The 15,212-nt window shown below is 39.4% G+C and overlaps 1 protein-coding gene across 2 annotated transcripts in view; it reads right to left on the reverse strand.

Annotated features, from left to right (window-relative positions):
* Positions 1–378: 378 nt before the first annotated feature.
* srbd1 (S1 RNA binding domain 1) overlaps positions 379–15,212 on the reverse strand; it is a 55,182-nt gene continuing 40,348 nt past the window's right edge. The window contains exons 17-21 of one of the 2 annotated variants that reach the window (XM_038737054.1): positions 10,377–10,483; positions 9,441–9,602; positions 8,981–9,130; positions 4,336–4,520; positions 379–1,376 (exon numbers count right to left, since the gene is read on the reverse strand). In XM_038737054.1, coding sequence (XP_038592982.1) covers positions 1,084–1,376; positions 4,336–4,520; positions 8,981–9,130; positions 9,441–9,602; positions 10,377–10,483 — 897 coding nt within the window. In that variant the 3' untranslated portion in view covers positions 379–1,083. Of the gene's footprint in view, positions 1,377–4,335; positions 4,521–8,980; positions 9,134–9,440; positions 9,603–10,376; positions 10,484–15,212 lie in introns of both variants that reach the window. The other variant, XM_038737053.1, reaches the window with a different exon arrangement.

Raw genomic sequence — 15,212 nt, forward strand, 5'->3', positions numbered from 1 at the left:
TGCGCCCTGGGATAATTGTGTCTGGGACCTTGCCTAAAAAGCCTTCAGGCTTTACTGCAGTCTGGGAGATAGAAACACTCCCTCTTCCTCCTTCTCCCCTCCCTCTCTTCACCCATCCCCCCTCCAGCCCACTCTCCTATCTTTTCACATTTTCCTGTTGTCTGGAAGGAAAACTTGTTATTTAACTGGAGTCTTCTTTCCTCTTTCCATCACTTAACACATCTGCTCCTCAATTTGTCCCACCTTACTTTTCCTCCCAGCTTCATGCCATCCTCCCTCTTTCCCATTCTCATCCAAGCCACTCCTCTCTGATGAATCAGATCACACCGCTGAGTGTGTAACTTGCTTAATTCTTCATTTTGAGAAAATCAAGGATGCAAAGTACACAGGAAATGCTTTTAATGTCAGAACCACATCAGCAGATAAAGCCTGTCTTTTAACAAGGTAAAATCTGTTTAAGATTACAAGTTGAGTCCTTCAGTGAGTTTGTTCAAGTGTCCGCAACAACAGTAAACAAAGTCTGCTTGGAATAACAATGATCTGTCTTTGACAAACTGTTCAAAGCAGTACAAAATAAAACATATCTTAAAGAGTTTAATGTGAAGTATATGAATAATATAATATATATTATTATATTCATAGAAAATAAACAACTACAGCTCAAATATGTAGCTATCAGCGTTACTGCTGAAGTGCAAACAATTATGAATTCCGTCTCAATAAACCGCCCTATCAGAGTCTCCTCTAATGATCTGTAGATGGCAGTGTGTGCAGATGGCTAGCCAGGAAGTTGAGAGAATAAAACATTTTAAGACATTTTGCCTAGGCAGTCAGGTTTAGTGTTCAATCGCAAGCAAAGTACCACTAATGATACACAGGAACCATATACACAGGCTAAAGATAAGCCTGACAAAAGCAACAGTAAAGGTCATTCATATGAATACACTCAACAAGGCTGCCCTGTTCAGTTCTGCTTATAAGAACAATATAAGTTCTCATCCACAGTCACTGTGACCATCATGCCTCTCAGTAGCTTTGTGTCAGAAGTCCAACCAGAATATGAATTTTAGGAAATAAGTGACTCTATTGCAGGACCCTGATCAGATCCAGGCCAATCCGTCCCCTCTGCGGGTCCACATTCAGGACCCGGACCTCCACCCGTTCCCCAGGTCCCAAAGCCAGGCTGCGACGGCGCTGGCTGACAGGCAGTTTGTCCAGGGTGATGTTGCTCTTGTGTATCAGGCCCGCTCGGCCAACACCGATATCTACAAAAGCCCCGAACAGAGTTGTGTTGTCCACCCGGCCTGTCAGCACCGCACCCACCCGCAGATCACTCATCGACACAATGCCCCGCTTAAAGTCCGCCTGCCTAAAATCTGGGAATGGCAAAAAAAGAGAGAATATCAAAGATGAGATGGCTAGATGAAAGAAATCTATGACAAAAATCACATTCAGGTGACAGCTAGCACAAATGTTTGGGAGGAGAGACGGCAAGAGGGGAAAGCAAGGGGCGGGGCTGCGATGACAAACATATTACATTTCGAGCAGCAATACAATACTTGTCTGCATACTTCCACATTTCTCAGAATTCTATTACTCACTTTCCATTCAGCCCGTTCATAAGAGATCTTTTTCCTTTCTGTAGCATTAAAACAAACAAGGAAGGCTCGCACCCCAGGAAATAGTCCGGTCCAATTATCCTCCCCACAGCACTGATTTCATGCGGTAGCCTCGGCCCATCTGTTTACTCAGCTGAGCACTGGCTAGGAGGCCAAGCGTAGTGTGCTGCAACCGAATAGGGCCAACCTGAGAATGAACCTTGAAGCTGCGTTCCTCAATTTTAAGAAGAGTTAGGCAGCACTAACTGGGTATCCAGGCCTGACTCTCCACATGAACTGTATGAAAAAGATAATAAGGTACGGAAATGATTTTGGATTTAACTGACCAGTCTGGAAATCAGACATCAATAACAAAAATACTATATATACTCAAAAGCATTAATTTAAGAGCCTTTTTGTTGTTGTAAACTTTTAAATTAACTTTTAAATTAGTTTAAAAACTATTTTGAAAATCGATTAATCGTTTTGATCACTTTTTTTAAAAGAAATAATGTCCAAATTCTCTGATTTCTTCTCAAATGTGAATATTTTCTGGTTTCTTTACTCCTCCATGACAGTAAAATGAATATATTTAGGTTGTGGACAAAAGAAGAAATTTGAGGACATTCTCTTGGGCTTTGGGAAACACTGATCGACATTTTTCACAATTTTCTGGAACAAACAACTAGAGCCCGACCGATTTATCGGCTGGCCGATATTATCGGCCGATATGAGCTAATTGCATTTAATCGGCATCGGCTGTATATAATGGCAGATATATGACAATTAGAAACAAACACGCTGAGGGCTGTGTTAGCGGTGAGTCAGTCTTTTGTCACGTTTATTACTTGCTAACTTGCTACTTGCTCCCCATTTTTCCTAGCAGCTCACAGCAGGTTAATGTTACGGTAGCTGGGTGTTGGAAGCTGCGCTGCTGACAGACATAACAAGAAAATAACACGACTTCCTGTAGCTCAGGCTCTTTTTGTGACGTTGTAGATGTGAAACGCTGTTAGAGCCGTAACGCTGTAGTTATAACGTTAGTTAAATGAAATCTCAAAGTTGCAGGTTCTCGTTGTAGAGAGTCATGTTTTATTAGATGCATTCAACAGCAGCTCACTCTATCATAGACGGCATGATTTAGACAGATGATGAGAAATGGTTTCTCGTAGCTTTGGTTAGAAGAGTGCTGGTAAAGGTATGAACTACATGTGAATATGCTACATTGGAATTATGGCAGATTATGTGTAAGGTGAAATACACATGCTTATTCTCTCTCTGTTTACAGACAGCTGAAAAAGTTGTACATTCCAGCAACAAATATTTATTGATTTGCAATTGTTTACATGTTCACTGTAATCTATTTTATTAACATAATCCATTTAGGAAAAGGTTTTATAGCCCACATACATACCAGCTTTCAATATCGGCCTGTTCTAAGTGTAGTACTATCCAAATCATTCTCTAAATCTAAATATCGGCTCATAAATCGGCTCTTTTTCACTTTAATATCGGCATCGGCCCCCTAAAAACCCCTATCAGTCGGGCTCTGCTAACAACTAATCGATTAATTGAGAAAATAATCAACAGATTAATCACTAATAAAAATCATTAGTTGCAGCCTTAATAACAATCTCCAAATAACAAAGAGACAGCAGCGTTTTAACCTTAATCAGAATTTGAAGCAACAGGACTTTACTTTTACTGAATAAGCTTATTAAATCTAACATATATTAGATTTATATACAATACATGAGCCAATTTCGTTTATATTTCATTCATGTTTTTCAAGAAACAGAAAAGAAAAGTGAGAGATGTGGCTTAAATTCATCTTGAGAAAACACTATTGAGCTACAGAAAAATCTAAAAGTTTGTGACTGTGTATGATTTTATTGAAATGCTTATGTGTGACTGAACTCAAGAGTTTGACATTAAGGAGAAAAACAGAGGTCTTTGTGTATGTGTGTGTGTGTGTGCGTCTGTAAAGTTAATCTGTCCAACAATCCAGAGAATACTTCTTGTTCTGTTGGGCTACAGGGAGGACGCCACAGCACTGTCAGATCCTATCAAATTACACTGAAAAGATATGCCTATTATAATAAACGCAAGAAAATTCAGTGCATGTTTTAACTAGCAAACCAGTCAAAAAACTGGACAAATACAAGTTCAGCTTTTTATCAGTCAGGCGGGACCTATAAAGAACATTATAAAGGAAAGATGAGAGACCAAGAGAAGTTACTGCGACTGCTAGGTTGCAGATATGAGCTGTCTATGAAATTTTTATACCATTGAAAACACTGATAGTTTTTCTGTTCAGTGACTTCTTTCACAGAAATATGTGTAGTAATAACAGAGAACCTAGGGGAAACAATTAGAAATAAAAGTTTAACTGTGGTTTTGCTCAATTTGATTCCTATTTAATGGATAATGTGTAATGAACATAAAAGTATGTAAACATTGTTCAATCCCTCTCACAACCTGAAATATCAAACCATTAAAAAATCTGTGTAAATTGTGAGTTTACATTAACGAATATGCATTATTTACTTCCTCTTGGAATTATTTTTTCTATACACTTTTTTCTTGTTTTTTGTGTTCGTGCTCTTCCACAATTTTAATCATGACGTTATTGCAGTGTTTGTGCAAGATTAAATTCTTGACATTATGTGTTTTACCAAAAGAAATGCTGATGCTAATACTGCATTTCAGAGCAACTGTGAGCGGGCAGGAGTCTTACTTTGTCGTATGTCAAACCCAGGGGGCCGGGTGAGGTCATCTATGATAAGCTTAAGGGTCTCAGGTGTGGTGTCCACTGTCTTGGCCAGTTCCTCGACACTGCTGGTCCTAACCTTGCTCTCCACACACTGTCGCAGGCCTCCACTCCCGATCTGGTCTGCACTCCCACCCACGAGGGACAGAAATCTGGGCACGGGTGAAGTTTGTAAAAATATGTAAAACATAGTGCAAATTAAACTTTTAAAATGAAATAACACTGACAGCAACTCACATTTTGTATGTTTAGTTATGTAAGTGACCAGCAGGAAACAAAGAGTTCATAAATGGGTTTTAATAGCGAGTGGTACTAGTTGGGCTAAAGCAAATCCTTCACCGACTGCAGGAGAGAACTGGGGCTATGAGGGATGGAGTAAGAGGGAAGGAAAAGAAGAAGAGAGGGAAGGAAAAGAAGAAGGGACGGAAGGAGGGGGAAAAGTGACGAGAGACTGGGAGAATAATGAGGAAAAAAAAGAATTGTCAAAAAAAAAGAGAAAATAAAAGATGAGAAAAGCAAAGAAGTAGGAAGGAGGCAATGCTCATGCAGGTAAAGTGAGAGGGAGCTGGGGAAAAAGAAGGAGGGTAAGAGTGTTGTGGGAGTAATTACACTCAAAGTCATGATCTGCAGACTTTCTGTTCTCAAAAGCACAAATACACACATTTATTTAACTCCCTATTAAATCAGGGAAAGCCACAGTGGGCTGTAAACACCCTGACACCTTGTCTCATGAAACTGCCTCCACTTTGCTAAGGTCGGACTGTTTGTCCATCCGTCAACTGCCTGGAAAAATCTCCCTCTATCACTTTATTCTAGCAGGATGTCCCACCTCCAAAATGTCTAGACAGTCAATCAGGTTGCACCATTTAAAGTTCACTGAGTCTGAGATATAAATCCAAACTAATTAGCGAGTCTACAATCTAAACAGACTTAGTAACAAACTGGCATGAGAGCCAGAGTAGTAAATAGGAGTTATGGAAACATGTGGGATGTGTGTGAGTATTGTGTGTACTGTATATATTATTTACAGTAGGCACTTTCTGCAGCTGGTGATAGATGTGAATGCATTTGCCTCTATGTATGTGTTCATGTGTGGACCAGCTGGGTAGCGTCCGTGATGGATGTCGCTCACTGACAGCCTGACGCCAAACAGACTACGCAGCTGTCCCTCGCCCCATGATGGACAGAACAGGTGGACGCACACACAAGACCATACACACAAAGTTGATGCATACACGATGTTGTTCAGAAATGCTCATTTGGCAGTAGTATGGACAGTGCGGATGTAACGGGACACGGCTTGTGTACAAACTATGTATGGGGACAGCTGTGAGTAAAGAGGCCCCTGCCAGCAAAGTCACCGTCTACCTTCCAAACAAGAGAGACAAGAGGAATCAATCCCTCAACACCAGCAAGCCAGATCGGTACAAAATAGAAGCAGAGTATGTGCCAGAAACGGCTTAGTGGTTAGGAAACAGCACCTTTGGAACAAAATGGATGTCTGCCTAACACTAGTATCTTCTCTCCTGTGTCTCCCAAGGCTTCTTAACTTTCCAACCATATATCTCTTTACAGGAAAAGAAATACTTGCGTCTTGGTGGCCTGGTGGTCTAAGACGCATACCACATAGCTCTCATAGTTCGAATCAAGCTTGGGACCTGTGCTGCAAGTCATTCATCTTCCTCTCTCTTCTACCCAATACATTTTAAATGTGGCTGGGTACATTTTGTTGGGTGTTCATCTTCAACACTCACTGGAGTATGAAGTGCAGCACAGGAGGAAATATTTTTCCCCAACTAGTATAAGTACAACCAGCAAAAGTATATCACATTTCTCATTTTATAATTCCTTACAGATATTCAGAGAAACTTTTCGTCTTACAGGAAATTTAGAAAAGGCTGTTCATGCCACTAGGACTTCCACTGCGGCTTTAATCAACTTACTGTAGCTTTTCGGTTCAAATACGCTAAGGCACAGCACAATATAGTAGACCATAAAGCCATTCAAACATTACACATCTAAACTTATGAACACAAAGGTCAAAGATAGTAGTTACACATGATCAGTTTTGAGACCAAATTTAAGAGCATCTCTTTAACATATAAGTGACAAAAAATATTTAAGAGGGGGAGCAGATGAGAGGTCTGAAAGAGTGAAAACAGTGTGTGTGTGTGTGTGTGTGTGTGTTGCCCATCTCATTTTCCAAGGGTGTATGTTAGTATTTAAGAGGTACCAGGAGTCCAGAGGCCTCTACCACTGTTGGGTTCATACTCATATAATTACTACCCCCACACACACACACAACAATGTGTGTGAGTGTGTAAGTGTGTGTGTGTGTGTGGGGGGGGGGGGGTAGGTGTGAATGTGGGTTTGGGTGGGCTAGGATATAGATTTTATCCAGGCCCACAGCAAGAACCCACTCTGTTTTGTATTATAGAAATATTGGGCCCCGACTGTTACATATCAGGGAAATATTCGTTAGAGTGGACCCCCTCTGTCTAAAATCGGAGTAATAGTATATATTTCATGGAATGGACCCAACTGTGTAACAACAATATGCTCCCTTGATATTTTGATGTGAAATATTCTAATAAAGTAGATCCTCTACATCTGAATATTAATATTATTTACAGAAATGTTTCACCATTACATATCAGAGATATATTTGCTTTTAAGTCTACATAGTCCATTAATTCTGAAACAAAGGTGGACTATTTGTGTCTGTGCAATTGCGTTCTTGCGTGTACGTGTGTTGTATATGGTTACAAAAAGGGGTGATGTGTGGGCTGTGAGCGGTAATGGAGGATCCTGTTGCACTAATGTGATGAACATGATATTCCTTATACACCATAAGGACACACACACAAAACAGCATTCCTCCACAATCCTCCCTCCATACATCCTGTTTTCATCGGTTATAGGTGAGGATGTGAGATGAGAAGGGAGGCAGCTCAGTGATGCCCTAACATCTAACGCTCTACGCAATTTGAGACTTTTCATTTAATGTCATTAAAATTCTCCCTATATACTAATTTGTTTTTCAGAGAATTTCAAAATAATATTCACTTTAAAAATATAAAGCTGACTGAAAAAAAACAATTAAGTAAGAAGGAAAATGTCCAGCAAGTCCTTATTAAACAATCACTTTCTATGAATGACAAAAAACTCACCAAGGAAGATGAATCAAAGTCTTATTTTACAACTGTAATGGTGAGGGCTGATGAACGCATGACATTTCCTGCACAGTCATCAGACCTCAACCCCACTGACCATCATCGTCAACATTTAAAGAGGGATGTGACATACGGAAAAACCACAGTCATAAGTCATAACAAACGAACAACATTTGCCAACAGAGGGTTAAGAATTCTGAACGGCAGGAAAGACAGAAAAGCAGAGAATGATAAGTAGACTGGTGAGAAACAGGAAAAAGATTCAAATATGGAGAGAAAAGAAGACAAGAGGCATGAAAGAGGAATGCACAGTAGACTGGTGTTTTTTTACTACATACTACATTCTATTTAGCTAAAGGTAGGATATTTAATGTACTAATACAGCAGTCAAAATATGTTATGTAGTAATATGTTTATAGTTGAACGTAATTTTTTATTCAGAGGAATATAAAATCAATCAGTTTAACTCCAGCCCCGACTGATAGAACAATTAAAATTGAAACACATCTACAAACGTGTGACAACGCCTACAACATAAAAACACAGTTTGAAGCCAGGTCTGTGTAATGACGACTGATGTTTATTAGGTCCCCATTACAACAGCAGCATTTAGGCACCTATCTGAGTTGTTACAACAAAACACCACTAAGAAAGAAAGACTGTCTGAAAGAGAGAGAGAGAGCTGAACGGATGGATAAGAAAGAGATAGCCCAGAAAATAGAAAATTAAACAGACAATGAAACATAAGCTCTGTGATAACAAAATGGCCTATATGCTGAACACACAAACCCACAAACACACACGGTCACTTAGCTGAAGTAGGAAAGACAAGCACAAACGCTGTTTCATACAAGCGGTATCAATCCATATTCACACATGGGCGCATAGACACAGCCGCCCACACACATGCACTGAGGCCATTAAAGGTGCATCAACATGAGGGGAGAGATGCTTAGAGCCACTAGTGTCAGAACCTATGTAGACTAAACACAGTTGAGTGACTACAGCTGTAGGAGAGAGGGCCCTCCCTCTGTCTCTCTCTTTAACTCTCTCTCTCACACACACACACACACACACACACACACACACACACAGGACAGGACATAGAAGTCTTTGGCAGATGTTCAATGTGCTTTTGATATCAGCATCAGCAGCGCTAGCAATCATTTCTCACACCAGGTCACGCACGCACGCGCGCACACACACACACACACACAGTTACACAGACATACACAGCCAACCTCCTCTCTTGTATCCCTTGTCTGTTTAAATCAAATCAGACTCCTCCACCGCCATAACCAGCCCCATATGAAACGGTGTCAAAATCAACTCCATCTTAGCCCAAACATGCTTTGGCCAGTGGGGTAGGCTGGCAGGTAAGAGTGTGTGTGTGTGTGTGTGTGTGTGTGTGTGTGTGTGTGTGTTTGCGTGTACTGTACCTCTCTGCCACATGGTAGGACTCTGGGTGGATACAGGTCTGGTCCAGAGGATTAAATGAGGTTGGTATGTTGACACAAGTCTTTCCTTTGCCCTTCTTAGCTGTTGCTTTCTCTGGCACTGCTGGTGCAGGGTGAGGTGAGGATTTGGCACTGCTTTGAAAAAAAGAAAGCCATTTTAAATTTAGGAGGAAGTCCAAGTCTTAGAAAGCCTTCATATCAAAAACACAACTTTGCATCAAAAGGTCGGTTCCCCATAAAAAACACATTTTCTCACATACCTCTTGTGATATCTATGCTTTCAACACAAATAAATTCCACAGAGGTTAGAGACCACTAAATGTGCAATATGTGTAAACTGACCATTTAATGACAAATAGGTAAGAAAGCAGTGTGAAACACAATCACCGTGTGTCTATGTGTCCGTACATACAGTTTGCATATGGGTGTGTACGGTGTGTACCTGGTTTGTGGGTTGATTCTAATGAAGCCGGCACACTGCTGGTAGGTCTTGGGCCCCATGCCTTTGACCAGTTTGAGTTGCTCCCTGTTGATGAAGGGACCCTTCTGCTCTCTCCACTCTGCAATATTCCGTGCCCTGCCCGCATTTAGGCCTGCTACATGCCTAGGAGAAGAAACCACAGTTTAGTTTCAAAATAAGATATCTACAGTATAACTACACTAGCATTTGCTTTACACACTGTCCACATCACATTTCTATAATGTACAAACAAATATAGCAGATTGTGCAGACCGTGACCTGGCAACAGTCACAAGAGACACACATGAGCCAATATCTAGTGAGTATATTTGTCCAGTTTTGGCAGAGCAATTACAAAAAAAGACGTGATTTGAAACTCAATTAGGTCTGCTCTGTTAATGCCCACAGTGACTCAGTCACACTAAAAACACACAGCAATGTCAACACTCCACCTAATACCTCAGTCATCAACACGTCTGTGTGTGTTTAATGTGTGTAGCGTAACTTCTGGCAGGAATGGAAAAAGCTCACTTGCAGAGCAGACAGGTAAACAGATGACCTGATGCCTGCCCTGCAGCGAACACCAACTCATTTATACTGTTTGTATCCATTGCAAGTGTATGTGTATCAAAATGTGCACTTCCTGTACCTTTGAATCATGTGTATGTACTATACATGTTGTAGTACATACGTGTCTCTGTGCATAGTATTTTATTATAATTGCCACTTTATTTACACACGTGTACTTTTCTATATGTGCGTGTGTGTGTTTCGAGCATGTGCCTGCGCATGAGTGAGAATGAAGCATTACCGTGACTGCTAAGGGAAAGTATGTCAGAGGTCTAAGCCCTACTTTATCTCTGTTTCATAATTTGCATATATGTCTGTGTATGTGTTTGTACTTTATGTGTTGTCTACCTCATCAGAGTCTCGGAGCAGATGTTAATGTCCACCCCGACGAAGCTCACACATTCCTGCACAACACCGTCCAGTGCTGCCTTCAGAGCTCCTGCTGACACATCATGCTAGAAACACGCATTTAGCAAACACACACACACACACACACACACACACAATGTCAGGCTGAAAATTGGATTAGCAGAGAAAACAACATTAAATAACTGCTTTCGGCAAAAAGGGTGCCCCCTGTTCTTAAACACACACAGACATGCTGCAGATAAGAACACACTCTGTATGAATTTTTGTGGTTTGGGACTTATATAATATTATTATTATTAAATATTATATAATATTTTAGAGATAAAATCACAAAAAAGTTTTCATGTTAAAAGGTTTTGCCGCTATTATATTTTCATCCAAACCTGTCTACCCAGTATGTTTTATTGCAGACTTTATAATGGACTTCACATAATCTCATTGTGTTTACATAATCCCCATTCTGTATATTTGTTCACCGTTATATTCCATTTAAGGCTTTGGGGGAAAAAATCTAATTGCGATTTTTCTGCGAGATATTGTGATTACAATTCGATTTACAATTTCTTTAAATTGAAGGTTTGCTAAAGTTCAATATTCACTGCCAGTCTATTTTTGACGGAAGCCACATCAAGCAGCACAGAGCAGATGAACCAGGCAGGAAATCAGACACAGAACGGCACAGAGAATTCGGTCGATTTTCAAAATAAAACTCCCTTTGCAGAATCCCGATTGTACATCAACAATAAACACACTTAAAACAGACAAAAAATAAACAATTTAACTACGTAGTCTACTTAACCATGGCAGAAGCACACAAATCAAGGACAACTGAACAAATTAGCAAAATCTGAACAAGTCAGCAAAATCAGACAGGCAAAATGCTCTTATTCTGAAATACTCCATGTGGATATGTAACGTTGGCCTGCAGAGAGGGGAACGGGCTCACAGCGAGCTGTTATCCGTAGTTGAAGAACACAAAATTACAAATTAACAACACGTTAACTTAGTGCAGCTAAAAGCTCACACTTCAGTGTGAGTTGATGCCGGACAGAATCGCGGCTCAGCCGCAGCTTCTGTCTGTTCGGCTGGCGCCACTTGCCCACATTTTGCTGTAGTTTCGTTTGTGTTTGTAAAATGTACATGCCCTGTGCCCGCTCTGATTGGTGAGTAGGACCGTAAAAGGAGGCGCATGGAGCTTGTGATTGGCGAGCAGATCTGTCACACAAGGATGACAAACGGAATGACTTTTTAACTGCATGACTGTTTAAAACAGTCAGATGCGCTGAATAATTAACCTACATTTTAATCACCACTTCATGACTAGCTAATCGCTAGACTTCCTTCAAATCGCAATTTCGATTTGAAAACGATTAATCGTTCAGCCCTAATTCCATTTTTGCTATATATTACTATCTGATCAGGGGAGGGACAATTTCCCTGAGGGGGTTATTAAAATGTCATCCTTAAAGAGATAAACAGCAGCACAAGAGAGATGATTGATTGACAAGTAGTACAGCAAGTAAGAGGCGGAGAGAGAAACATACGGAAGCACAGAAGGGAAAAGACAGAGAGAATGTTTAGTTTGGCTTGTCAACAATCTCTTTCCCACAGTGGTTTCCTTAGTGTAGCTTGCTGTCCATAAATATCCTCACACTTCTCAACCACCAGCCAATCAACCATTAGTAAGGAGATATTGTCCAAAAGAACTGAAGGTCTTTTCTAATAAGGAGCAGTGCAAGACAGCCAACAAAGCAAATAAAGGAAAGTGGCTGATAATGTATCAATAAGCAACATTTAAAAAAACAAAACAATGTTTAGCTCACATAAAAAACAAAAAAATAAATAAACTTGATCAAAATAAAATATCAAAACAGGATTTAAGATATTCTATGAAATCTGGGAGTCGTCCCCAGACAAACAGAAACCCTGGGCTGCGGATAGAGCCTAAAACCAAGATGTTCAGCTGGAGACTGATGGCTCAGCAACTGCTCGAGGATTAGCTGACAGTCTAAACTAGACTACTGTTAGGTTGTGTTTGTGTGTGAACATGACTGAGACTAACATGGGTCGTCCTGTAACATGATCAAGCACTGAACAAACACTGGCTTGTAAACCGATAACACCAGCTAGTAAATGCACCCTTCTCTGTCAGCAGTAACAGGACAGCAGGCCAGATGAGAAAGGAGAGGGAGACAGACAGAGACATTTACGGGAGAAACTGACTACTAAGTTTTGCTAGGCCATTTATGAAATATTCCCTAGTTTGAAACTAGAAGATTTTAACCTACGTCACTGAACAGGTCCAGTACTAAACTATCCTCACATATAAAATCCTTTATTATAATTTGACAAAATCATTTATCATTAACGCAATTACTTGGACAACTTCCAGAACTATTCAGAAGGTGTTTTCTAATGATTTGGTTTTATTTAGTCAACAGGGGGCACAATACAAGGCCCAAGTTAGTTATCTCCAAAAGGAAGCAGCACCTAGAAGGACATTCCCAGCTTGAAAAAGTGTCTACCTGCACTTTAATAGCTGTCAACAATGATCATGGTTATGGGATGAGCAGACATGAATGATTAACTTGAAAATATTTTCCTTATCTTCGCACTGCCAAGACGAGATGTTATAAAGTAGAAGGACACTGTGTCAACATTTCATCTTTGAAATAATGCATTTCATATGTTTGATTTAGGCAGATTCTATTTTCAATTAAGCATTCTAAGTTTCTGTTTTTTATCAGTGAACTTTTAATAACAGGGGAAATCACTTGCTCTCTAATGACACTGAAACTGTTGTTACAGGTGCATATAAAAAAGATCTTAAATGAACCTTTGTGTTTTTGATATATTACATCATGATAAATACAGACGGACAGCTTATAAACCATATTATTTCATATTAAAAATATTTATTTAAAAATGCCCTTTTAAAAAGTCTGTTTTCATATCATTTTCCCAATAACACTTTTATTTCATGAAACTTTTTTGTTTCCTAAAGTCACTTTCATGAAAGTGATGGTGTCATCATCAACCTCTCACCTATCAGCCAACACTTTCTACCAGATTTAGCCATTTAGCACCTGTTAGCTAGAACATGCTACATGATTGGCTGAAAGGTAAAGGGGCGGTACCTGCTGACAACACTGTAATAAATAGTGACATTGTGAAATAAAACTGGTTAGTCTGAAAAGTGAAATTAGGAAGTAAAACTTGAAATGAACATGAAATAATAACAAAAATAAAGTATGGTATATATGTCTATAAATAAATAAAATATCAACTAAAACCTTGTTCATTTTAATAAAAAAAATTTCATAAATTCTTTGTTCTTTTATTTATTCTACACACGTTATTCATTTTATTGTGTGAAAAATAAAGGAAATATAATTTCTTTGTAATTATACATGTGAGACCTGCAGTCTGATTGTTAGCAAGAATGCTGAGGCGCTAAAGCCAGAGGCATTTCGTAGACAATAAAAATATTTTCCAAACAACAAAAAACTAGTACTGAAAGTTTTACAATTTCCGGTAAGTGGATATAGAAAGAGAAGGGATAAAGACAGATATAGCCAGAGAGGAAATCACCTGTAATGTCACACCAGAGAATGTTTTCACACGAGAAAGGTGGAGGTATGCGAGGCAGAGTGAGTTTTAACCTTCAGTAAAACCACAGTGAATGTGTTCTCACATTCTTATTGAAACCTTACAAAGGTGAGAGCAGCACAAGAGGATCTAAGGTATTATAACAGCTAACACAGAGCTACTAACACACTCAGTACGTAACTGTGCAAAATTAGGGGTGGGAAAAACTGAACTGAAACTGCAACTTAAATTTAATAAGTATCCATTTCATTCCAGTTAAAAAGTAAAGTAATGGGGGAAAACAAACATGGTCACACACATTAAACACCAGGGCAATTGACACAGTTGCAAGTCACAGCATTATCCGCGACAATTTGGAAACAAGGTTTATATAGCATGATTTAAGCGAAGTTTACCCAACACAAATATTTACAATAGTTTATACAACTAATTGGTTAAAACCCCCCACCCCTGTGCTCAATTGTGCACAAACTCATAAACCTTAGAGTATGTATTTATGTCTGAAAGTACAATATGTATACACAGTTTTAAAGGTATTGGTTTTCTGTGAAGCATAGGCCCACTGTATTTTCCATGAAATCTGCTCTACTGTATAAATAAAGGTCTGCTTGTTCGTGCTAATGATTCTATAATGATTTGCTAAAAGACAAGGACTTTATTCTGTGACATACAGAACCACAGTCCATTTGGCAGAAACAAAACACAGTGCAAAATTTTAACTTTAATTTACAAAAAAAAACAACAACAAAACATTGCAAACCTCAGCTATGTATCATAAAATCACGTTGGCATGTATGGTGAAAACTCACTTCAAGGAAAAAATAAATATGACTTAAAAATCACACTCAGCCAACCACAACCCGAGGCCAAGGCTAGATTTCAAAACGAGAACCTACATTTATTGTTTATTGTATGTGAATAGATGATATTAACTGGCCAGGTCAAAAACTCAGATTAACATGAAATTCAAATGAAGAAGAAAACCAGGACAATCAAACAAAGCAACAGACCTAGATTTAGAGAAGCGTCTCTCTGGCACCAGCAGTAGTGATTTAATGCGCCAGAGTTGGAGTGGAAGAGAGTAACTCTTCGAGCAAGTTCTGCTCTATTAGTCTATTACACATACATACACACAATCCCGTATGTGTGTGTCTGCCATGACATCCAGACAGCCCCCATGGTGCTCTACTCTGTTAACAGTGGCAC

Source organism: Micropterus salmoides, unplaced genomic scaffold (assembly GCF_014851395.1).
Source record: "Micropterus salmoides isolate LMB-PRFRI ecotype aquatic unplaced genomic scaffold, ASM1485139v1 Ms_hic_scaffold_22, whole genome shotgun sequence".
In the NCBI taxonomy this organism is placed as follows: Eukaryota; Metazoa; Chordata; class Actinopteri; order Centrarchiformes; family Centrarchidae; genus Micropterus; species Micropterus salmoides.